The sequence below is a fragment of the Protopterus annectens genome, chromosome 16.part0 (genome assembly GCF_019279795.1).
Source record: "Protopterus annectens isolate FY-2018-M chromosome 16.part0, PAN1.0, whole genome shotgun sequence".
In the NCBI taxonomy this organism is placed as follows: Eukaryota; Metazoa; Chordata; order Ceratodontiformes; family Protopteridae; genus Protopterus; species Protopterus annectens.
In genome coordinates, this window is record NC_056750.1 from 628,564,789 (window position 1) to 628,591,595 (window position 26,807).

Sequence of the window (26,807 nt, forward strand, 5' to 3'; positions counted from 1 at the left end):
GGAGGTCTGGTACATAGCAGTTGTGATACCACTTCAAAAGAGTGGCCCCCACCATGGACCCTGGGAATTACAGACCCATCAGGCTAACAAGTCTCATCTGTAAGGCCATGGAATGGGTCATAACAGACCAGATAAACTACAATATAAAAAAAATCTTATAAGCCTTGACCCCCAGCAGTTTGGTTTTGTTAAGGGTAGATCGTGTCTAATGAATCTAGTTCATTATTTTGAGAGGGTAACAAAAGCTGTGGACAGTGGTCACACTGTCCATACAGCATATGTTGACCTTGCCAAAGCATTTCATGCCATGCAAAAGCCAACATTATCAGCAAGCTAAATGCATTCCAAAATTATCCCTATACAGTTAAATAGTTAGATAGATAGCTGATTAAGGGACAGAACCTACATTGTGACAATTACTGGTACAGCGTCAAACAGCATGTAGGTAACCACTGAGGTACCACAGGGATCCATGATAGGATCCCTGTTATTCAGCATTCTTCTCTGATCTCCACATAAAAAACAGGGAACTCTGGTTAACCAAGTTTACAGATGATTATAAACTGGATGTTAAACTAAAATCCTCTTCCAATATGTAGAAACTACAAAGTGAACTTACTCATGTTAATAGCTTTTGGTCTGAAAATGGGCTAAAACTAAGTGCTGAAAATGCTACTGTTGCACTAGGTAAACAAAACATCCACTCAGGTTACAGTACAGAAAACACCTCAGTCCACAAACAAAATGTTGTGAAAGCCCTTGGAACATAGGTAGGCAACTTCGCCTTTGATCATTTGCATTGCAACAGTGGTCAGGAAATCCTGCTGGCAGAGCTGATCACAAAGGGCATTTCCTCTATCTCCAAAGAATTCCTTACTCCTCTGCATTCTACAAGGCTCTTTAGCAGTGATCTGACCCTGTCCTTCTGGGCCATTAGGGATTTAGCAATCCAAGATATCTGATTTCTCCACAAACTCAACAATTCAGTGAACACTAAAACCAAACATCTGAACCTGCTACAGCAAATAAACAAATCACTACTACCTCTTCTATGGAATAAACATCATATTCACATAAAAGCAATGTAATGTACTATCTTCCTTTAGGAATTAAACAACTGTATGGATATTTATAAATTCACAACTGGTCTATTGCTCCTTAAAGGAAGTGAGGAAGTGAGGTCTAACAGTAGGTAATGGCAAGACATACATGGCCACATGACCCAGTTGCCTTGTACAGTCTATAATAATACCAAAGTTATGAAATACAGCTTGGGGGGGGGGGGCTGCTGAATGGTAGAATCCACTGTGAAAAAAACGAGGTGGGAGGACCTAGTGCTGGGTACAGACAAGAGTATGGGCTGGAAGAAGACCCATGCCACTTCAGACTTTTTGCATTACAGTACTCTAATTTAAAAAATAGAGGGACAGAGACTCACCTATGCTCATCCTCCTTGTTGAGTTTCATTGTGTAAAAGTTTTTGTCTTCCCGAAACTCCTGTGGAGCATCAGAATACTGTTCCTTCAGCTCTCTGATCACTGAGCTGCTCAAAGCCCTTTTCCTGGCCTTCTCAAAGGCCTTCTTCTGTTTCTCTGTCTCTGTCTCATCAGCATCTACCAAAATAATGAAAAAACAAAGAAAAACTGTCAATGCATTGGAAAGGACTACACATATAGAATATGCACAGTGATAAAGCTGGATCACTTGGTTTTAGTGATCATCCTTCACTATTTTGATTTATTACAATATTTTCAAAAAATGTTTCTGTGGTAACTTTGTTAGACTAACATTTAACTATTAATTGCATTTGGCAGGCAACTGCAGTTGAACAGCTGTAATGGAAAAGAATTTATGACATATGTAACTTTTAGAATGAACTTCACTCAAGTTAAAAGCATGCGGGAAGAAACTGTTAAGAGGAAACAGAGTGGAACTGAAAAAAAATCTAAGAAGGAACACTACAGGCAGAAGATAAAGACAGACATAATCATGGCATGTTTTGAGCATGGAGATCAAACAGAAGCTCAAAGAAGACCTAAACAGCTGATATAATATTGGAAGGCACTGATGTTTCCAACTTGTTATTTAATGCATGGTTTCTTGTGTTTATCTGCATTCATGGTATTACATTTGTGCACAGTTCTGTGGGGAACAAATTATTAAAATCAATTGTTTAAGATAAAATCAAGTTGAAAGAGGATTTTGTCAGGGGTGATGGCTATTAATTTGCATTTGTTAACTCGGTATAGAACTGATCCACACATACCTTTTCCAGACTCATCTTAGAAGTACTGTCTGCTTAAATGACTTGGAGAAAGTCATACAATAAGCAGGAAATGGAAGCTAAGAGAATAAAATCCAGTAACAGAGGATAAAGCTCATTAACAGCACATAACCGTAACCCTCTGTGCTATTAGACAGCTGTTTTCTTAACGGACAACCTTTTTCTTGGTTATGATGGACCTGAGTGCCCTTCTCCAACCACCATACTGAGATGCATCTTTAAAAATGCCTGTAATTAAGTGGATATCCTGTGAAAGCAAAATATGTGGCAGAGAAGTGAGAATCCTGCTTAACACTTTTACTACTTGGCATACTGATTTCACGCAAGTGTCTCTTGGCTTCTAAAAGAAAACACAATGAACAACATGTGCTAGGTCATAAGCAAGAACTAGGCTAACTATCCTAATTTGCCTTTTTAAGCCTATCCAATTTCCCTTAAAGTTGAGGAACAAACTCTGTACCTTGAGTGTGTAAGGTAAACACCTTAACTATTATGCCAACCCCAGATACTGTGCTCCCATCTATTATGTCACCATAAAACACTTACCACACACAATCAAGATAAAGTAGTGGAGAATAAACTTCCTAAAGTGATCCCCATGCTGTGTACACAACTGTAGGGACATCTGCGATGTTTACTTATATTTGCTAAGTGGCAATATCCCTAACACGAAAGGTGGATATGCCTAAGAGGTGATTCAGTGCCATGCAGCCAAAAATGCTTCAACTGACTATAATGGCAGGTGATAGAAGCTGGAGAAGATGACCCGATGGTTATGACACCCTCGGACCCCAGTGAGACTACTGGGAGTCACCACAACCTCTCTCTCTCTCTCTCCTGTCTGCTGGTTCTTTCACCATTAGCTTACTCATTCTGTGATGTCTACATTTCATAGTGTTTAGATGACTAGTAAAAAAAAAAAAAAGAGACACCGAGTACATCCATGAAGTTTATATTCAACTAGAACTCTTAAAAGCCACATGAACCATAGCACAAAATATGAAATGTCTGTAAATAGATCATTATCATTTAAAGATATCAATACAACATTCTACATTCCTCTTATTAATTATGAAATGTACATATAAACAAATGTAAATATAGCTAGGTAGTATACATTACACTGATCATTGAAAATTACCTCTAACTGTACGACACACAACATGGACTATTTCCATGAAAATAAACTTCTCAGCATTTTAAAACATATTTTAACAGTCAAACTTTGTCATTAGAATCATTTTTAAATTGGAAAAGCCCATATACCTCCTGGGTTCTTCAGCTGGACAAGAAAATCTGCCATATTTACCACAGCTACTTAAAATGGACATCTCATCTTCCTTTTGAGAGTTTGTTTTTCCACTGCAGATTTTCCCAGAGATATGACATGAGGAGCTTCCCTCTGCCTCTTTTGGTCATGATGGTTCTTATAACTTCAGTTTTGTATGAACCCTTCTGGTTACTCATCTTCCTGGAATGTCCGCTTCAGTACACTTGTTTTGTATGAAAACATGTGATTCCTTCAGTACAGCTTCCCATCTCCCCCCTGAATTACACAGGATCTTGGTTTGGTCAGCTTTATCATATTCAGGCTGTAGATGTTTCTACTTTCTTTTTTATTTTTATTTTTTTACTTCAGTTTCAAATTTATAAATCTGGTAGCTTCCCACACAGCAGTATTTCTCTCCTTACTAATTCCTTCTGTCATTTCTTTTACTTTCTACTGATTTTTATGCATCAGCAATGAAGCTTTCTACCCATGAATAGCTGAACTAATGAGAAAGACAATTCCTGCAATGCAGTATTTTATATGTTTCAGGAATGCAAGATGATAATTCTTGTAGCTTTTGCTGCTATTGTTTCTTATGAGACTCTTCACTGTTCAGTCAGCTATCTACTATTTGCTCAGTGGACAATGGACAGCATGGACTGGATGTTTTAAGTCTGAATTCCCACTCATTCATAAATTTTGTAAATTCCCGATGTTTGTACTGCAGATATGATAACACCTGGTATTCCTTCTATCAGGAATCCTGACCGCCATGTGTTCATCACACCTGCACTTGTAGTGACCATCACTTTGATGGCTTTAGGATACTACAGATATGAAAAAAATGGCTTCTTTGAAATGGAACAAATCTGTGTCTACCTGACTCTGCAAATGATGTGATTATGTGCATGCCAGTAACTCTTCCTCTCTGCAAGTGGCACAATTAAGACGACATTCCTGGCCAATACATTCTCTTGGTTTTCATTTGTACATTACTATTCTCATCATTTCCTTTTTAGCAGATTACGAACTATTACTGTGACAACTCTGAACAATAAAGTCTTGGACACACAGTATTACAGAATCTACCTTGGAAAAAAAATTAGATTTTTCCCTCACTGATAACTGTTGCCCAGGCCATAATTTCACTGTGACATGTTTTAGTAAGGTCCAGAAACTGGTACAAACTTGGAAAATTACACAAAAAATGCTGGGAATTGCACTCTGCACCCAACAACACACAGCAGCAACAGTAAACAGTAAGCGCAGTTCCAAAATAGTGAAACAAATAATAATTTATTTAATAAAGAATCCAAGTAAAGCATTTTCGTCCCACTAAATAGTGGGACCTCTTCAGACAAAAAACATCTCCAAACTGCTGTTTAAATTGTCCTATCATCATCGTCACAAGGACACAGTCATAGATTTCATAGGGCAACACCTGTTAGTGCAATTAATTAAAATAAGCCCATACTTTTAAAAATGATTTAAAAACCACTAAAACTACATAATAAAAAACAAGAAAAGTCATATCACAAGGTACAGGTTTTAAAGCCAACAGATCTGAATCAAAATGTAAACAGTTATTCTAATGAGTCCATGAAATAGTTGTAATTATATAAGTGAACAATAATAATAAGTTGAAAAAGAAGGCCATTCATAAAGGACCATGAACAAATAAATGTCCCCAACCAGCATATATATATATATATATATATATATATATATATATATATATATATATATATATAAATAACACTATGTGTAAACTTGTGATGGTAAAAAATATAAGTGCAAAATACACTGAATTGTATATGTATATACAAATCAAGTTAATACTGGCACGTAGTTGAAAAAAAGAAACATGTAAGCATGTAGATGATAACATTCCATAAGTAATATATATATATATATATATATATATATATATATATATATATACACACATACATACACACACACATACAATATGTGAAATATATACAAATAAACCAAATATATTTAATAAGTAAACAATTAATAATTATTACTGATTAATGAACAATGACAGTGTTAACATCAAATACAAACTACCAAATGACTATCTAGTTAAATTCTTCAATTTCAGAATAGGATGTAAAGTACAACTTTCGTTAAGACCTGGGAATAAACATACATTACTACGAAGTTGCTATACAATTCTAATATTTCCAGTTGTACGGAGTCAGGACCACCTCCGCCGTTACATTGAACACAGTCTACGACTTTGAATAAAAATGTATGATGGGGAAATTCTGATACATGTTGGGCTAGTGTGTTCTCTAAGTTTCCTTTCCTGATGTAGTATAGGTGTTCATAAACCCTTTCACGTAACCTACTATCGGTCTCGCCGAAATAAAATGCCAAACATTGTTGGCATTGTGCTAGGTAGACAACTCCTTTTGACTGACAATTAAATCTGTTTTCGACCTTGAACATATAGTTCATGATACGGAATGTTTCGCCAGTAGCCATGTGGTAGCAAAAATTACACATGTTGCATTGGAACATTCCTTTTCTCCATGAAAGTCTTGATGTATTACTCTCCGTGATTTGTTTTAAGTTCCTGCCCCTCTTTCAAACTATTTTAGGTGTGTCAGGCAATTTACTTCTTAACTCATTGTCATTGTAAAATAATGGCTAATTTTTGTAAATAATAGATGAAATAAATTCACTATCACTGCTAAAAGGTGTTATAAAGGATAAATTCAATTGACTGGTGTCATTATGTTGAGTCTGTACTGTAAAGTGTAGACCTTTACCCAAAATTGGTTGATAAAAATCTGACCTTTTTTCTTAGACTTCCTCAATGAGATTAATAATAAGTTGTACTGGGTAACCTCGATTGGTAAACATATTTTGTAGTGTTTTGCATTCTTCCAAAAAGTCAATCTCCCTCGAAACCATCCAAGCAGCCTGGACCAACTGGCCCTTCACTACAGATCTCTTTTGGTACCAAGGATGGTTAATGTAATGTAGAAAACTGTTGGAATGTGTCATTTCTATAAATCTTAGCACAAAAAGCTTTACTCCCAGTGTCTTTCCACAGTTCTACATCAAGGTAAACAATCCTGTCTTTACCATATGTATACGTAAAGTCCAGGAAATTAGAACTAGAATTAAAAAAGGTGACAAGATCAGTAGCTGCTGTTTCGTCTCCTTGGATTAAAATAAAAATTATCATCAAGGAAACGTGTGTAAAGTTTGATCTGGTTATTTACCTGTTCATTTTTCCGCACTATTTCCTGCTCCCAGTAAGCCATCACCAGGTTTGCAAAACCACCTCTGCACGGGGAGCCCATGGCCACCCCGACTTTCTGGAGGTAGATCCTATTGTTGAAGGTCAAATAATTGTAGGACAAAACAATGTCCAACATCTCTGATACCAAAGTCAATTCGGACTGGGATGGTTTCAAGGGAGATTGACTTTTTAAAAGAATGTAAAACACTACAAAATATGTTTACCAATCGAGGTTACCCAGTACAACTTATTATTAATCTCATCGAGAAAGTCCAAGAAAAAAGGTCAGGTTTTTACCAACCAAATTTGGGTAAAGGTCTACACATTACAGTACAGACTCAACATAATCACACCAGTCAATTGAACTTATCCTTTATATCACCTTTTAGCACTAACAGTGAATTGATTTCATCTATTATTTACAAAAATTGACCAATGATTTACAATGAATTAAGAAGTAAATTGCCTGACACTCCTAAAATAGTTTGGAAGAGGGGCAGGAACTTTAAACAAATCATGTAGAGTAATACATCAAGACTTTCATGGTGAAAAGGAATGTTCCAATGCAACATGTGTAATTTTTCCTCCCACATGGCTACTGGTGAAACATTCCGTATCAGGAACTATACATTCAAGGTCAAAAACAGATTTAAATGTCAGTCAAAAGGAGTTGTCTACCTAGCACAATGCCAACAATGTTTGGCATTTTATTTCGGGAACACCGATAGTAGGTTACGTGAAAGGGTTTATGAACACCTATACATCAGGAAAGGAAAATTAGAGAACGCACTTAGCCATACATGTATCAGAGTTTCCCCACCATAAATTTTTATTCAAAGCCGTAGACTGTATTCAATGTGACAGCCGAGGTGGTCCTGATTCTGTACGACTGGAAATATTAGAATTGTATTGGCAACTTCGTAGTAATGCATGTTTATTCCCAGGTCTTAACGAAACGTGGACTTTACATCCTATTCTGAAATTGAAGAGTTTAACTAGATAGTCATTTGGTAGTTTGTATTTGATGTTAACACTATGTCATTGTTCATTAATCATTAATAATTATTATTAATTGTTTACTTATTAAATATATTTGGTTTATTTGTATATATTTCACATACTGTATATATATTTTACTTATGAAATGTTATCAACTACATGCTTCCTTTTTTTCAACTACGTGCCAGTATTAACTTGATTTGTATATACATATACAATTCAGTGTGTATTTTGCACTTATATTTTTTTACCTTCACAAGTTTGCACATAGCTTTATTTATATATATATATATATATATATATATATATATATATATATATACACACATACATGCTGGTTGGGGACATTTATTTGTTCATGGTCCTTTATGAATGGCCTTCTTTTTCAACTTATTATTATTGTTCACTTTATATAATTACAACAATTTCATGGACTCATTAGAGTAACTGTTTACATTTTTATTCAGATCTGTCGGCTTTAAAACCTGTATGTTGTGACAAGACTTTTCATGTTTTTTATTATGTAGTTTTAGTGGTTTTTAAATCATTTTTAAAAGTAATGGTTTATTTTAATTGCACTAACAGGTGTTGCCCTATCAAATCTATGACTGTGTCCTTGCGACTGTGATGATAGGACAATTTAAACAGCAGTTTGGAGATGTTTTTTGTCTGAAGAAGTCTCACTATTTAGTGGGATGAAAAGCGCTTTCTGTGGATTCTTTATTAAATAAATTATTACCTATTTTGGAACTATGTTTACTGTTGCTACTGTGTGTTGTTGGGTGCATAGTGCAATTCCCAGCATTTTTTGTGTGATTTTCCATGTTTTAGTAAGGTGTTGTAACTGTTGCTACTGTGTGTTGTTGGGTGCATAGTGCAATTCCCAGCATTTTTTGTGTGATTTTCCATGTTTTAGTAAGGTGCAGTTGTGTAAAATCTTACATAACAGTAAATGTCCTTCTCTTCACTGTTGCAGTATTCTTTACATATAGGATCTCCTGCCAAGGACATCCCAACATCATGCCAGTACACTAAAGCCTTTACGTCTTATAAGCACCGTACATCACATATCTGCTCTCCGCATAGGGCATAAAGGTGATGTATGGATGCAAAGACTCAGAACTGAAAAGGCCCAGGAGGAACAGAATACCCTCAGGGGAAAAAGGGAACCGGTAAATCCAAGAAGAAAAAAGGGTCAAAAGAAAAAGGCAGAAGGACCCCTCAGCCAGGAGAAGAAAAAAAATAAAAGGCAAGCACCAGAATACAAGGGGAAGGAAGGCGGGATAGAGCACTGCAACATTGAGGAGAGGGACATCTACTGTAATGGTAAGATTTTACACAACTGTATCATGTCCTTTCAAATCACTGTTGCAGTATTCTTAATATAAAGAGGAGTACAACAGTTAAGAAGAAGCCTGGGAGGAGGAAGGCACAGAACAGTCCTCTATACACCCAAACAGGACCGCCCTGGCAAAACCTGCCCTGGAAATAACATCTAACTTGCAATGTTTAATGAAAATATCAATAAAAGACCAAGTAGTAGCCTCAAGGATGGGGCTGGTATCCAAACTCTTGAAAAAGGCACCAGAGGAGGTAACCACCCTAGTAGAAAGTGACCTTACAGATGAGGAAAGACATCTGTAATGAAAAGAACAAAAGGAAATTGCCTTAGAAATCCAAGAGGAGATGGTTTGCTAAGAAAGCCAAAACTAAAGTCTTGAGAAGAAAACAAACAAAAAGCTGCTCTGACTTGCTAATTACTTTAGTTTTATCAAAATACCTGAGCTGTCTACGTAAATCCAAGGAGTGAAGAACCTTCTCACTGGCAAACTGCGGAGAAGAAAAAAAAAGAATGAAGATGAACAGGCTGATTAAGGAACAACTCACTGACCACCTTGAACAAAAAAGAAGTATTAGTCCAAAGAGATATTCTGTCTCTGTGAAAAAGTAAAAAAGGAGGAATTGCTACAAAAGCCTGAAGTTCAGACACTCTTTTGGCTGAAGTAAGTTCCCAAAGAAGAACAGTCTTCCTAGTACAATGTTGCAATGAAGCTAAGGAAGCAGGCTCAAAAGGAGCCTGGGTTAGTTTCTCAAGTAAAAATTTGAGGTCCAGAGAAGGTGGAAAAGGTTACTTGGGAGGTATCATATGAAGGATGACTTTAAGGAATGGCTTCATCTCCAAACAAGAGGTCAGAAGAGGATTAAAGAGCAGGAATGCAGAAACTGCTGATAGGTGAGCTTTAACTGAGGAATATGTCAGCCCAGGATGGTGCAGATCACGAACCAGAGGAACCACCATAGCCAGGGGATCCTGATGGCGGGAGCGGCACCAGACAGAAAAAAAATTCCATTTTGACATACATGATTTTCCAGTAGTGGGATTCCTGGCCTCGTGCACAACCTGGAGCATGTCCTCAGAAAAGAGGTGCCAAAAAGGAATCTAAACCCGATCATCCACAGTGTCATTTGAAGAGTAGACAGGTGAGGATGGATACGAGATTCTTCGTCTTGTGTGAGAAGATCCATCCAGTGAGGTGGTGATTGCCCCTGGCAAAGTGAGAAAGAAGAGGGAACCAATGTTGTCTTGTGCAAAAGGGAGTCACCAGCAAGATTTTGGGAAAGTCCTGTCTGATCCTGTGCAGGACTCATGGCAACAGAGGAGTGGGGGAAATGTACAGAAACATCCTCCTCCAAGGAAAAGACAGGACATCTACTTTCCAAGTCAGAGGACTTGGGACTCTGGAACAGAACAGAATAAGTTGTCTGTTCAGAGGGGAGACAAAAAGGTCTGCCCGAGGAATACCAAACCAGTGGCCTATGTCCAGGAACACCTCTCTCTGAAGCATCCATTCATGTGCCTGTATTCTCAACCTGAACAAAAAGTATGCCACAAGACTGTGCTATGAAGGAAAGTAAACTGCCTAAACAGTGACTTGATACTGGATAGCTAGATCCCAGACCTGACCAGCTAGTATGTAAAGGAGAGAGAATCTTGTGGTCCCACTGCTTGTTGACATACCAAATAACTATGGCATTGTCTGTGAAGACTTTGAGAGGCTGGGGATGAAAAAGGGAATGAAAAGAAGCAGAGCTCTCATCTCTTTTATGTTGATATGGTCAGACCTCTGATGAGAAGGCCAGAGACCCTGGACTTTCAAGGGACCACAAGAAGCTCCCCACCCAAAGTCTGAGGTATCAGTGAACAGCACTCGAGAGGGAATCAGAGCCTGGAAGGGAAGCCCTGGATTCAGAGAGAGCTGATGAATCCACCACTGAAGCTCAAGTTTGAGACAAGGAAGAAAAGGAACAGGGAACTCCAGGGGGTTAGCAATGTTGGAGCTACACCTATTTGGGGTACCACTGAAATTTCTTCATATGGAGCCTGGTGAGAGGCAGCATGGGAATAGTGGTGGTCATAAATCCCAGAATCCTGAGAAATTTCCTGGCAGTGAGACAGGACAGAGGAAGAAGAGACTGGAAACAGGCTATCAGACACAGAACCTTAGCAGCAGGAAGAAATGCAAACATGAGAATGGTCTGAAGCTTGGACCCAAGCAAAACATGATCTTGGGAAAGCATCACGACTGATTTCTGGAGTTTTACAGTGAATCCCAGAATGCGTAAGACAAATGTTAAACTGGAGATAGTGCAACAGACTTTTGGGAGAAGGAACTTGAATGAGCAGATTATCTAGATATAGAAAAATCTGTATCCCCCAAAGCCTGGAGAAAGCAATGACAGGAAAGGGGTATTTGGTGAATTCCTTAAGGGCAGTAGAAAGGCCAAAGGGCAAAGCAGTAAACTGAAAATGCAAGGAAGGAACAAGAAATGTAAAAATTTCCTGAACAAAGGGTGAATAGTGATGTGAAGATGTGCATCCTCGAGGTCTAGAGAAACCACAAAGGCCTGGGAAGAAAAAGAGGAAACATGGTCTGAAGAGACAACATCAAAGTAGGAACCTTGAGAAAGGTGCTCAGCAGAGAAAGATCCAGAATTGATCCCCATGTACCCTCCTTCCAAGGAACCAAAAACATTCTGGAGTAAAAACCCTTCCCCACCTAAGAGCTGAATGGTGCCCTGAACTAGAAGGGATTGTAGAACTTCTGGAAAATGAGGAAGCTGTTCTCTAGGAGGTTGAAGAATGCCTGAAAAGTGGAGAAGGGATTTCTAAACCATGAAATATCCCTGAAGGATAAGAGACTCCCAAAAGTCTGAGGTGATCTGATGCCAGTGAAGAAATAGAGAATTGCAGAGAGAGACACAATAGGACCTGGATGAGGGGAAGGGATGCCCAAACGTCAAATAGAAACACGCTTGTCCTGAAAAGAGGGCTTCTGGGATGAAGGAGTCGAGGTAGACTTAAGCAGGAGGAACATGCCTAGAACCCTTCTTACTTTTAAGAAGAGGGTAAATCTGTCTAGGAAAAAAGACAAGACTTAGAAGGATAATTCCTCTGGTATTTGGGGATAAGGGAGACAAAAATGTGTTTCGGTTCCTGCAAGTCCTTACCCTTATCCTGGAGGGACTTAAGTCAGCAGCAGCTGCCCCAAAAAGTTTTGTATCCATATGGGTAACCAAAAGCTTGGCTTTAATAGCATCAGGTAATGCCTGAAGATGTAACCATGAATTACACCTCATCACTGAACCAAAGTCAGTAACCCAGGAAAAGGCATCATTTTGCATCATAGCTGCATTCTGTCGATTGACAGGCAATGTGAGAAGTTGACCCCAGCAGGGAAAGAGCAGAAGCCTTCCCATCATAATCAGGAAGGTCAGGCACCATCTCAGATATCTGGAAAAGGAAGGGCAAAACATTCTGGGTCACATAAGTGTGGTACTTAATGGCCCTAAAAGACAGGGTAGCAGCAGTATAAACTTTCTTCCCCAACCTTTCCATGGTTCGACCATCATTATCAGAGGTAAGGAGCTTAGTAGATGACAACAGTTTAGAAGGTTTATCAGAAGAAACTGAGACCACTGAATAATCAGCAGAAGGGCACTTATACAAAAATGTGCTGTCCTTAGGCACCTTGTAAAACCTGCAACCAGCACGGCTAAAAAGAATGGAAAATTTTTATTATATACAAACGTAAGCGCGTTCATGCATAAGCACTTCTTCATACTGCTCAAACAACTCAAAAGCCAACATTAAGTACCATTGGAAAACATAAAACAACCAATGAACACTTACAACTTAATGCTTAATCCTATGTCCTTTTAGGAAAGGCCCTAGGGAAGTATTTTCATTTAAACCAAAACTTCTGTCTGCTTGTAAAGTATTGATCCATTTTAATTCATTGACCCTAGTTTTATTAAACAAGCCTCCTCTTAGTTTTAACAGTTAACTGAATTACTTTAAAAAGAAAACTGTGACCAGAATGCCAACTAATATGCTTATTCAGAGCATTAGTGCTGACATTCCTTCTGATACCTCCAATGTGCTCCAGAACCCTCTCGTTAAGACTATGAGTGGTCATCCCTACATAAAACTAGGACAGCATGTAGAAGCTGCTAAATATACCAAATGTGTACTTTTACAATCAGTATAGAACTTAATTCATGCTTAATATTAGTGGTAGGGTGAACAAAATATGGAATAGAAATAAAAAGGCAAGCTTTACAGTTATGGCAGGGGTAGATATCTATTCTTACAGAACTAACATGAAATTGTGTTACAAAACTATCTTTAAAGCAAAGCCTCGGTTTCAAATTCTTTACAATTTTAATGTAGAACTGAGATCCATCTCTAACAAGTTTACTAATATTATCATCAGCCATTAAAATCGGCCAATTCCTCTTAATGATGTTACATACATCATGCACATCACTAGAGTGAGAGAGAGAGACCAACTCAAACAGTCAGAGTCACAATGTTTGGTACTTCTGTCATATGGATTATCAGAGAAATAGGGTCTCCCTTGCACCGGACGTAGGCCCTTGATCTGTTCCAAAATGTCAGTAACTGCCTTATGACCACAACCCCTCATGTAAAATTCATCACTTAGACGGGCAAAATGCTCATCCAATCATTAATATGCAATCTCGAAGATCTTAAAAATTGTCCTTTTAGTACGTTACGAATAGTATGACTTAGATACCTACTAGTCCTATGCAATTTACTGTTTCTCCAACATGGTTTCCTAAACATTTCTGTCTGTAAATTCACTTTGCAGTCTTTCAAAATATGAACATCCAAAAAGTCAACAGAACTGTTTGAACTACAAGCAGTAAAAACTAAAAAATCTGTAGTGTTATTAAGCCAGCATACAAAATATTAAAATCTATCAAAAGAGCCTCGCCACAAAAATAAAGACATCATCCACAAATCTGTAACACGCAAGATCTTCAGAGTACGTGTTATTAGCAAAAACTTACTCATTTTCCCAATATGCCATCACTATATTGGCATAACTATTGGCACATGCTGTGCCCATAGCTACACCTAAAATCTGCAGAAAAAACTCACCATTAAAGGTGAAAACATTATTTTCTAATACTATCTCTAGCAATGTACAAATTAAAGAAATCTATTAAGTAGTGTATTCACTATTTTGATGTAGAAAAAAATCTAACTGCATCTAAACCATAGGCATTAGGGATAACAGTAAATAGTGTGGTCACATCCATTGTAGCTAACAAAAGATCAGAGCAGTCACCCATCACTTTAGTAGACGCATAAAGTTTCCTCCATGTCACTTAACACTGCTGGTGCAAGAATAGGCTTAAGCTTATCTTCCACACAAATAGATAATGCCTCTGTAAGCCAGCCCTGTCCAGAGACAATGGGTCTCATAGGTGGTTCGCGAAGGTCTTTATGAATCTTCAGGAGCCCATTAATCACTGGAATAATCAGATCATCAATAGAAAAGAAACTGTACAAATCAAAATTCACTTGGCCAGTCATTAACAAATTATAGAGATTACTTTGGACCCTACTAGTAATACAGGCAATACCCTTGAGAGCTATACCAGTATACACTTTGGTATCTGACAAGTGTCTCAACATACAGTCAGTATAAAATGTGGTATCCATTATGACCAGCGAGCCACCTTTACCTGCTGGCTACATATGTATTAAGGATTGTGACTGCAACTCAAAAAGGGCTGCAGATTCATCTTTAGTTAAACTGTGGAATTGATTACCTTTTCTATCACTGCAGTATAGAACCTGCTGCAATTCTGCTTCACAAACCCGAACAAACACCTCCAATGAGGACTGCAATGGAGGGTTGAAAATACTAAGCTTCTTGTATTTAATACATGGGGCAGTCATTAGGAAATAATATTCTCAACATAGCATCTTTCCCAAACATCCTCAAACCCAGGTATGTATCACAAAAATCTGCTTATACTGCAGGGATGAAAGAGTCCCCTTTTCCAGTACACTCAAGTGTAAAGGGGTCAAGTTGAAGGCAGACAAGTTGAAAACTAATGTTGCATCTGACTCCCTCTTTTGGTGTTGAAAAGCATCACTTCCTCTCTCCCTGTGGATTGACACCTCCTCCTGTTCTCTGGCTAGCTGACCATTTGTTGCCTAGTAACTGACACTTCCTCAATGGTACAGGTAGAGTATGGAAGCTGTTGGTGTTTAAAGGGATTGCAGTAGTCACGACTTTGCTTTTAGCACCCAAATCTTGCTGTGTAATGGATTTCTTGCAGATCCTGCCTGGCTAACTCATTAGATGAACTAGCATTAGATAAGCTAGACTCAGTGGCCATTTCAGTGTGCGCCAAACCATCAGTAGGTAGATCAGAATGAGACCCACTGTCACTGGACAGGGCTGGCTTACAGAGACAATATCTATTTATGTGGAAGATAAACTTAAGCCTATTCTTAAATATGCACCAGCAGTATTATGTTACATGCAGCACTTTAATAACAATTTTTATGCATATACAAAAATGTTGGGCAACTGCTCTGATCTTTTGTTTGCTACAATGGATACCAACACGCTATTTACTGTTATCCCTAATGCTTATGGTTTAGATGCAGTTAGATTTTTTTTTTACATCGAAATAGTGAATAAACTACTTCACAGATTTCTTTAATTTGCACACGGCTAGAGACGGTTTTAGAAAAAGAAGAGTTATGTACTTTCCATAACTTGGCACCTGTGTTATCCTCTGTCTTCATTCATCACCACAGGGTGTAGGATCTGACATTGGATCCAAGCTGGCAACATTCAACAGATGGATTCGAGGCCCTGGCTCCTCCCTCTCCCATAATGCCTGGCTGCCCTCTAATCCCCAGATTGAGTTTGCTAACATAATACTGAAGGTACTCTTACCAAAGTAAAGAGAAAAACACTCCAATTTCCTCTGCGATTAAACCAGGTAGGGGGATGGTGGGTGGGTAATGTGATGAATGATGACATAGGATAACACAGATGCCAAGTTATGGTAAGTACATAACTCTTTACCTTACGTTACTCATGACTTCATTCATCAACCACAGGGTCAGAAGTCCCCAGCTACCATGCATCCTGGGAGGCCCCAAGGAAGGACATGCTGGAGCACTGTGGAGCCAAAAGAACCTCTACTACTAGAAATTAAATCCAGCTTATAATGGGATATAAAGGTGTGAGGATTAGCCCAAGTGGCAGCAGCACAGATATTGTCAACAGAAAGCCTTGCTACAAAGGCTGAAGAAGTCACTACAGATCTAGCAGAATGGGCCCTAACACGACCTGGAACCTCCAGGTGATTCAGATTGTAGACCATAAAGACGCAGCTAGATATCCATTTAGAAATAGTGACCTTAGAGACTGGAAGGCCACGTCTGCTATCAGAAAAGGCCAAAAAAAGCTGCTCTGACTTATGAAAATCTTCAGTCCTATGCAAGTAGAACCAAAGCTGTCGGTGAACTTCCAAGGTATGAAGGGTATACTCCCCTGTTAGTATAGTTGGGGAAGAATAATGGAAGTTGAATGCATTGATTTAGGGTCGATTCGGAAGCAACCTTGGGTAAGAAGGAGAGGTTCGTTCACAGAGAGACCTTGTCCTTGTGAAAGGTCATGTAAGGAGGAGGAATGGTGAGAGCGTGCAATTCCGAGACCCTCCTAGCTGAAGTGATAGTGACCAGAAGGGCCATCTTCCAAGAAACTTGAGATCACAGGAATTAGCAGGCTCAAAGGGACTCCAAGTCAGCAATTGCAGAACCAGCGTGGGGTCCCAAGGAGGTGAAGGGTCATTAATTGGAAGACGAAGCAGAAAGACCACCTTCATAAAGGCCTTACAAAGTCTAGATGAAAAGGTGGGTTCAGAGCTCTCGTGAAAATTGGAAATCACCGCCAACTGAAGCTTAATAGTGGAAAAACTTGCTCTCTCTAGGAAAAGGGAGGACAAGAACAAAAATATATCTGAAACTTGAGGCAGAAACAGGATCCAGATTCTTGCTCCTGGCCCCGATCAAAAACCTTTTCCACTTACTGCTGTACACTTCTGGTAGAGGGTTTTTGGGAGGCCAAAATGATGCATTTAATGGGGGACGCTAGCTTGGACTGTTTAACTATCACTGGAACTGGATAAACCATAGGGTTAGGCAAAGGGTCCAAAGGTTTGGAAGAGGAAGCCTCAATGGATGAGAAATCAGATCCTGACAGGGATCCAGTATCCATGGCGGACACTTCAGCTGAGACCTGATGAAGAGGAAAAATGGTTGATGATGCCAGAAAGGGGCAATGAGAATAAGAGATGTCCTCAAGCACTGAGCTTTCTGTAGAACCTTGGGTATTAAGGGGACAGGAGGGTAGGCGTAAAGGAGACCTGGAGGCCAATAGTGGACTACAGCATCCCTTGGTAACTCCCCCTGAGGGGGAATCAGCGCAAAATAACTGCTGGAGTTGTGGTTGACTGGAGAAGAAAAAAAGTCGCAGCACGGCTGACCCTAATGGTCAAAAATCTGATTCACCACTATAGGACTGAGGGACCACTCATGAGGACTCAAGATAGATCTACTGAGCCTGTTGACCAACATGTTGGAATCCCCAGATAAGTGCATTGCAATAAGGAAGTGGTTGGAGGACAGCCCATTCCCTGAACTCTCACAGCCTCCCTGCACAATGGGTAAAAGCATGTTCCCTCTTGTTTGTTGACATACCAGACAACAGCCATGTTTGTCTGTCTGAATTTCAACTGTCCCTAGAGGTAGGCAGTCCTGGAAGGCACGCAACATAAGAACTACACTCATCTCTAGAACGTTTATATGCAACTTGGTCTCTTCTGGGGGCCAAGTGCCTTGGACGGTTTTCCCCCAAAAATGCCCACCCCAAGAGGGAGGCATCCGTGGTCACTGTGGCCATTGCGGAGGGAGAGAAAAGGGGCAGCCTACAGAGTGATCCTGTGACTGAAGCCACTACTGGAGGTGATGTCTGCACAGAGGTGTCAGTTTTATGGTCACAGACAGCAGATGAAGAAGAGCTGACCACTGGACAGCTAAAGTCCATTGTAACACAAGCATTCGGTACCTGGCCAAAGGAACAAGAAGAATGCCTGAGGCCATTGAACAGACAGCCTGAAAAAACAACTGATCTGGGGGGGCAAGACATGTCCAATATCTGTGTGAGCTGTTCCCATATCAAATGAATTCTGCACAGAGGCAAAGATGCAATCTCTGAAACGGAGTCCAACTGAACTCCTACGAACTCCAACTGCTGAGACAGAATCAGATTAGATTTTGCCAGGTTGATGGTTATCCCCAGCTAATGGAAGAGAGGGAGAACATACTGAATCACCTGAGTCAGTCGATGCCTGGAAGGTGCCATTAGGAGCCAATCAACAAGGTACAGAAAGGCCTGGAACCCCTGCAGATACAGGTGAGCCGCTACCACTGCCATGCATTTGGTAAACACCCAGGGGGCTGTTGTGACACCAAAGGGTAGGGCTTTGAAATGGTAATGACTGGCTCCCACTTGGAAGTGAAGATGTCTCCTGGAATGCCTGTCTATTCTGATGTGATAGTAAGCATCCTGGAGATCACAGAGCACATCCAATCATCCTTGTGTAAAAAGTGGCAGAATGGACTGAGCAGTGACCAACCGGAACCTTGATTTCTGTACTGAGAGACTGAGCTTGCCGAGATCCAGAACTGGATGAAGGTCCCTCTTTTTTGGCACTAAAAAGAAGTGAGAGTAGGTACCAGATCCTCTTTGTCCTGCTGAGACCTCTTAGATTGCCCTTTCTTGAAGAAGCTGTGGAACTTCTTTGGAGGCCAACTCCATTTGACTGGGTGGAATGTCTGGGACGCAATGACTTACTGGAGGGGGTTGTGAAAAGGGAATGAAGTAGCCCCCAGAAACAATATTTAACATCCACTGATCAGAAGTGATATTTGTCCAACGTAGTGGGTGTAAGGAAATGCAACGCCCGACTGCCTCCACGGCAGAGCAGTCAGGCACACCGAAGTAATGAAAAGCAAAATCGTACCTTCGCTTAATTGTACATTGATTGAAATTAGCACAAAACTGACAACTAGCTACGTCGTGGTCAGGGCCTAAGCAAGGAATACAATAAGAATGAAAATCCTTATGAGGTATTTGCTTCCCACGTGAAATACAATTATTAACTTTTTCTGACATCAGAGTGGAGCAAGAAAAAAGTTTCCCCAATGGGGTACTTAGCTTTGAGTGGAGAAGAAAATCTTCAGACCGAAGTATATAGAAAAATTCGTCAGGAGTCAACCAACCGGCACTTGCGAACTGCTATCACCACACGGCAAGAAAGACTGGAGAAGATGGCGTCGGCTGTCAGCTTTATACTCCTGGTACTCTGACGTCAGGGAGCATGGTTGAACAGCCGATGCCGGACCCAGACTTTGGGATTCTGGCCAACCGAGGGCTGCCTGCCTGCAGGGGAGAACCCTACAGTCATGACTGCAACAGTGAAACACGATGAAAGTACAGTTTTGTACCTACCATAAATGTAGATGTTCGAAGATCCACATTGCTGCAGTCCTTACACTTGGGTAGTCCGCTGTCCTCGGTCGGCCCGAATATCAAAGTATTAGGCTGACGTCGGTCAAGGCGCTTAAGACTGACATCAGGACGTCAGGGTACAAATGCGCATGACCGACGTCATATCCTCAGTCTTTTCTTGCTCCAGATGTCAGAAGACCCTAAAAAGAAAGGTCAAAACCAAAAGACAGCAAAGAACAACCAACCACCCTTGCACTAATCATATGTACAATATATACAATATCCACAATATTCACAACCCAAACCACACAACCGCCTCTAAATACAGAGGGAAGGAGGGAGGGTAAATTGGACTGCAGCAATGTGGATCTTCGAACATCTACATTTATGGTAGGTACAAAACTGTACTATGTTCTTCATCTCACATTGCTGCAGTCCTTACACTTGGGTAGAATCCCAAAGCAGAGGAAAGGGAGGATGGCAAAACTATAAAGCAGTAGGAGCTGCCAAAATGCCCTGTAAAATTGCAGTGGCAAAACCAGCCCTAGATTTAGAGTAAAGTGGAAGGTGGTAATGCTTACAGAAAGTATGCACTGAACTCCAAGTAGCTGCCTCCAAAATATCTTTAGTTGCCACCCCCCTTAAAAAAGCTGTAGAAGTGGCAGTAGCCCTAGTGGAATGAGGCCTAATCCCAGCTGGAATCTCCTTACCATGATGGGAATAACAGAAAGCAATACAAAACCCAATCCACTTAGAAATAGTTTGTTCTGACACAGGCTTGCCCTGAGAACCCAAAGCAAATGAAACAAATAACTGCTGAGACTGCCTGAACCCTTTAGTTCTGCTCAAATAATATCGCAACTGCCTGTTTATATCCAAAGTGTGCAAAATCTTTTCCCCTTTATTTTGGGGGTTTGCATAAAAAGTAGGCAAATGAATAGTTTGGTTTAAAGCCACACTAGAAACCACTTTAGGCATAAAGGAAGGATTAGTACGCAAAGATACCCTATCCTTATGGAAAATTAAGAAAGGCTCAATCAACCGCCATAAGGGCCTGTAATTCAGAAACCCTTCTTGCAGAGGTAATGGCCAACAAAAAAGCAGTCTTCCATGATAAATATTTCAACTCGGCAGTAGCTGCAGGCTCAGAAGGTTGTAGAGTGAGTTTCTCCAACACAAAATTGAGATCCCAAGCAGGAGTAGGAGCTCTACGTGGGGGTCTTATATTCTTTGCCCCTCTAAGGAATTGCTTAAACAAAGGATGAGAAAACAATGGTGGGTCACAGTCATAGTGAGCAGAAATTGCTGCAGCATGAACCTTAATAGAAGAGAAGGACAAACCTTTGTCCAGTAACTCAGTAAGATATTGAAGAGCCACACTTAAATTAGGCTTAGAAACATCAAATTCCTTTGCTGTACTCCAAAATAAAAATCTCTTCCATTTATCTGCGTACACTTTTCTAGTACTAGGCCTTCTGGCCTCCAAAATAACATTCAAAACTTGCTGTGGAAGCTGAGACCCTCCAGGGTTCAAAACAGAATATGCCAGGCTGTTAGGTGAAGAGAGTGAAGTTTGACATTGAGTAAATGACTGTTCTCCTGAGACAGCAGGTGTGGAATCTAAGGTAAATGCCATGGAGGCTCCCGTACCAGACTTCTCAGTAATGGGTACCAGTGCTGTCGAGGCCAATCTGGAGCTATTAAAATCATCTTTGGCTTGTCCTGTCTGACCTTCAGGAGTACCTTTGGGAGGAGAGGCAGAGGTGGAAAAGCATACACATGAAGATTGCTCCAATTGAATGAAAGAGCATCCACTTTCCAAGCTGTGGGATGAAACCTTTTTGTGCAAAACTTTGGCAGCTGGTAGTTTAGTGGAGAAGCGAACAGATCTATGTCTGGAGTTCCCCATAACACTGTCAATTTCTGAAATACATGAGGATCCAATTTCCACTCGTGGGGATCCATAATTTGTCTGCTCAACACATCTGCTAAGGAGTTCTGTGCTCCGGCAGAAACCTTGCCTGAAGATTTAGCTGTAAACTGAGAGCAGTCTCCCACAAAATCATTGCATGTCTGCATAGAGGATAAGAATGCGTTCTCCTTGCTTGTTGATGTACCACATGACAGTTGTGTTGTCTGTTAGAACCAACACCTGCCCTGGAAGAAGTAAATCCTTGAAAGCTATTAATGCAAATTGGACTGCTAACATCTCCTTCAAGTTGATATGTAGATGTTGAAGTCTGGCAGGCCACGTGTCTTGTACCCACTTTCCATTTAGATGAGCTCCCCAAGCTTTGTCTGAGGCATCTGTCGTTAGAATCTGACTCGCCTCTGGCCGGGTCACAGAGAGTCCCTTGTTTAGGTGACATTCCTGAGCCCACCACAAAAATTCCTTTTGAATGCAAGGTATTATCTGAATGACAGTGTCCATATCTTGGCAGTGCTGTGTCCATACATTTTGAGATACCATTGTAGCTTCCTCATATGCAGTTTGGCATTGGGAAGCACCAGAATACAAGATGCCATGAACCCCAAGGCTTGAAGGACTGTCCTTGCAGTCAGCCTGGACTGATGAGACAATTGATGGAAGTAAAGAGAAAGATTCTTTTGTTTGTCCGGGGTCAAAAGGCCATCTGGGATGCTGTATTCAGTCTCACACCCAGAAAGCACATGTCCTGAGAGGGTAATAGACTGGACTTTATTTCGTTCACAGAATACCCCAGGCATCTTAGCACTGCTATCACATATTGTAAATGATGAAGAAGTTCGTCCTTTCCTTGGGCCAGAATCAGGCAATCGTCCAAATAAGGATAGATCTGTATTCCTCTTAGCCTGAAGAAAGCTATCACTGGAGCCAGAACCTTCGTGAACACTCTGGGCGCAGTAGATAAGCCAAAGGGCAATGCAGAGAACTGATAATGAGAAGTCCCAGCCCAACGCAGATACTTCCTGCAACTTAGCCTGATAGGAACATGAAGGTAAGCCTCCTTGAGATCCAGAGTCACCATCCAGTGATCTTTGCCCAGCAGAGGTAAAAGCTGTTGTAACGTCAACATTTTGAACTTGGGAATGTCCAGATAAGTGTTGAGGATAGATAAATCCAAAATTGGTCTCCACGTGTTCCCCTTCTTTGGTACTAGGAACAGGCGAGAATAAAATCCTAGGCCCACTTCTGGCAGAGGGACCGGTTGTATGGCCCCTATTTGAAGCAACAGAGAAATTTGTTTGTGAGCCTCTAGTCTTTGCTGAGGAGGAACGTCCGGCATGCCTTTGAAAGGAGGCAAGGTATGGAAATAAAACTTGTAACATTGGTGTATGATATCCAATACCCATCTGTCTTGGGTAATCAAACTCCAATTTTCCTTGAAGAGTGCCAACCTTCCTCCCAAAGGTGCTGCCAGGCAAGAAGGATCTGGCAGCTGAAAAGGTAGGTCATTGGGCCTGTTTACGAAAGGACTGGCCCCTGCCCTCACCTGAAGATTGTGCAGGTGAACTCCCTGTTCTAGGCCTGAAGGAGCTCTGAGCTCTGCCCCTACCACGTCTAGATCTACCCCTAGACTGTGAATCATAAGAAGGGTACGTCCACCCCTTAGCAGGCCAGTTCCTACTAAACTTCGGAGGCTGATCTTGCAAAAAATCTTTAACAGCCTGCATAGACTTAGCCTTGTCTTCCATTTTCTTCAAGACTGACTCCACAGGTGAACCAAACAACACATCAGACTGTAAAGGAGCATCCAAAATCCTTGTCTTAACATGGTCAGATAAATTCTGATCCCTCAGCCAGGCGTGCCTGCGAAGAACTGACCCAGTGGCAGCCACCCTAGGCGAGGCCTGTACAGCATCAAAACCACATTGTAAAGAATGCTTACCCACCTGTTCAGAGACATGTACCAAATCTTGTAATTCTTTACACTCAATGCCTTCCGCCAGAGCATCTACCTTAGACTTCAATTGAGAAAGAAGATAGTTTTGATATTTCAACATGTGAAACTGGCAATTCAAAGCCCTCATAGCTAAGGTGGAAGAAGTATAGACTTTCTTTCCCCATTTATCCAAAGCTCTGGCCTCTTTATCAGGAGGAACCGGATTTTTTACAACAGAGGCCTTGACACCCTTAGGTCCCTGACTAACAGTTTCTGGGTCCACCCTAGGACTCTTATAAAGATATTTATGAGCCTCAGGCACCCTGTAATACCTATCCGGTTTAACAGGAGCAGGAGGCAAAGAATCAGGAATAAGTGAAGCCTCTGCAAACACATCTTCCACAACATCCAGAACAGGTGGTATAGCCAAAGGCCTATGCTGGGGTAAAAGCAAAAATTCCCTAAGCCTTTTCCTGGAATCAGAGAAGTCCTGACCTTCCCACTTAAAATGTTCCCTCATGGAATGAAGAGTCTCTGAAAAGAAAAATCCTCTGGAGGAGAAGCAGGAGAAGAATCATCTGCATCAGAATCAGAATAAGGAGAGTACTCCTGCAAGTCTTCAGCCGAAGACTCTGAAACATCCAAGCCTGCTGAAAACTCCCCAACTCGGTTCCACCCTAGGCCTCTTATCAGGAGGGGGCAAAGAACCTCTAATTAAAGTAATTAAATCCTCTGCCATTTTAAGCATGTGCTTCTTGGGCACAGATCCTGATGAACTAGGAGTGACACCAACAGAAGCTAAACCTGGCCTGCCTCTGGGAGAAGCCTTGGAAACAGAAGGAGAGGGCCTAACCACCCTAGGAAGGGAGGGGAGTACAGTAACCTGAGAAGCCCCTTCAGCCTGACCTGCCTCCTGAGAGGCCACATCCTGCAATATCAAAGTCTCCCCCTGGGACTCCAGAGAAGCCTCCGGCGGAACCACCGGTTCCACTGACACCTCTAAAGAACCGGCGTCCGGTACGGACGACTCTTCTTGCCTGGGTTTAGCTGCTTTGTCTTTACGCTTCTTCGAAGAAGCGGGCGTCGGAGCATCCGACGGCATATTATAATTGCACCGCTTCCCGAATTCCAACCTGGCACAATCTAACCTTCGCTTAATAGTGCGCTTATTGAACCTAGCACAAAAGCGACACCCAACAACGTCGTGCTCAGGCCCCAAACAAGGAATACACAAAGTATGATAATCCCTATGCGGTATCTGCTTCCCACAAGAAATACAGTTATTCACTTTTTCTGACATCCGGTAAACCACTGAGGCAAGAAAAAACTAAACTATTCCCCAACGGGGTACTTAGCCAACTTTGACTCGGTCTGAAACTCCGAATTCGAAAAATTTCAGAACGCCGAACGGCACTTGCAACGCTGCTTCTGCATCGGACCATGCGGCAAAAAAGACTGAGGATATGACGTCGGTCATGCGCATTTGTACCCTGACGTCCTGATGTCAGTCTTAAGCGCCTTGACCGACGTCAGCCTAATACTTTGATATTCGGGCCGACCGAGGACAGCGGACTACCCAAGTGTAAGGACTGCAGCAATGTGAGATGAAGAACATCATCGGTTCAGTAGCACTGATAGGGCTCCTCAGAGAAGAGTTCCCGGGACCCTTGATTTTGTGAACACCCCCTCCCGCCTTGAAGGCATTGTCCATTGAAACCTCTCCCCCTGCCTCTGGAAGAGGGCTAGTTAGGAGTGTCCTGAAAGGGAGACTACTGCACCTTACAGAACCACATCTTTCTGGTTCCATGTTGGGTCTTCGAGAAAGACCTTTGGGGAGCCAAATGCTTGATCCCTACCACAGACAAAGTCTTCCCTTCCTGCTCAGTGAGGGTCTATGTGCCCTGTACAAAAGGTCCAGAGAGTGTGGAACCATGAAAGACAGCTTTAGCAAACAACGCCTTAAAGGGCTCCGCGAACCTGCACAAGCATAGCCAGGCATGACGCCAGAAGGCAATACCTGTTCCCAGCAGCTCAAGAGGTATCCTCCGTGGCACTGAAGATTAACCTCATCATGGAATTCGTGAGGAAGGCCAGAGTAGATAGCTTGGGACACACCTGCCTGAGGTTCTCCATTGTCAATAACTCTGCAAGGTAGGTGGACAGCTCTTGGACCAAATCCTTTTGGAGGTGGATAGAACATGCCAAATAGTTTGTCCCTCTCAGTCCAAAGGCACCCGAAGTGTACACCCACTTCCCAAAGTGGTCTATTGCCCGGGACTCCTTTTTCGGGGAAGGACCGCGTAGCTCTGCTCTGTAGCGCCTTCTTCATGGTGGCAGCAACCACGATGGCATCAACTGGTACTCCTTTGCTCCAGAACAAACAATTTGCAGGAGGACTAGGGAATGTGTCAACCCCTCTTTGGAACAGGGTCCACCGTGTCCGGTTCCTTTCAGGCCCGGCTGGCAATCAGATCCACTAACTCATCAGGAGGGGGTACACCAAAGGGGTAGATGGGCCCATCCTGAAGACCTTCAGAAATACGGACTCCTCCGAAGACGGGGGTTGGGGAGACCACCCGCCCTTTTGTTTCAGGAGCAAAAGTATGTCTCCAAAGAGACATCATCAGGCGGAGGTCTGGGGGACCCATGTCCTTCCTCGCGGTCCGTATCCTCAGTGAGAGATTCCGTCGGGGAGTCGAAGTGCCTCCTCTTGCACTTTCAAATATGATGAACCTCCTCCACTGGGGGCTCCACGGAGGACTTAGAAGAGACAGGGACTCCCAGAGAGGAGAAAACCTCTTGAAGGCTCGACTGGGAGGGCTGACCTGAGATAGGATGCGAGACCTCACCAGCTAAGGTAGAGAGAGGGTGGGAGAGACCTGGAGGTGTGGTAGAGGAAACTCCAGACCTGGAGAAGGTCCTCTCTACCACCTAGAAGGTCGAAGGGCTGGAAGTGGGCCTGTCTCCCATGTCCAAGGGAGAAGTCCCGTGGAGAGGTGGAATGCATCCAGAAACAGCCCACCCCCTGATGATACCGGTCCACAGCTATCGAAAATTGAAGCCCAGAGAGGAAGGGATCAGTCAAAAAAATGGTACCAGAACCCCTTCCCCAGAACAGGCGTTGACAACTCCGGCAGGGGGCTGACCCCACTCCGAGGGTGGAGGAACAGAATAAGGCAGGGATGAGCAAGAGGGAATGCCATGCCAGAATCTGGCCGCA

General features: G+C 41.7%; 1 protein-coding gene across 1 annotated transcript in view; it reads right to left on the minus strand.

Moving 5' to 3' along the window:
- The window catches only part of NGDN (neuroguidin), a 579,874-nt gene that overhangs the window by 12,783 nt on the left and 540,284 nt on the right, over nt 1–26,807 (minus strand). The window contains exon 8 of the mRNA XM_044058154.1: nt 1,439–1,613. Within this exon, the coding sequence (XP_043914089.1) occupies nt 1,439–1,613 (175 nt within the window). The remainder of the gene's footprint in view (nt 1–1,438; nt 1,614–26,807) is intronic.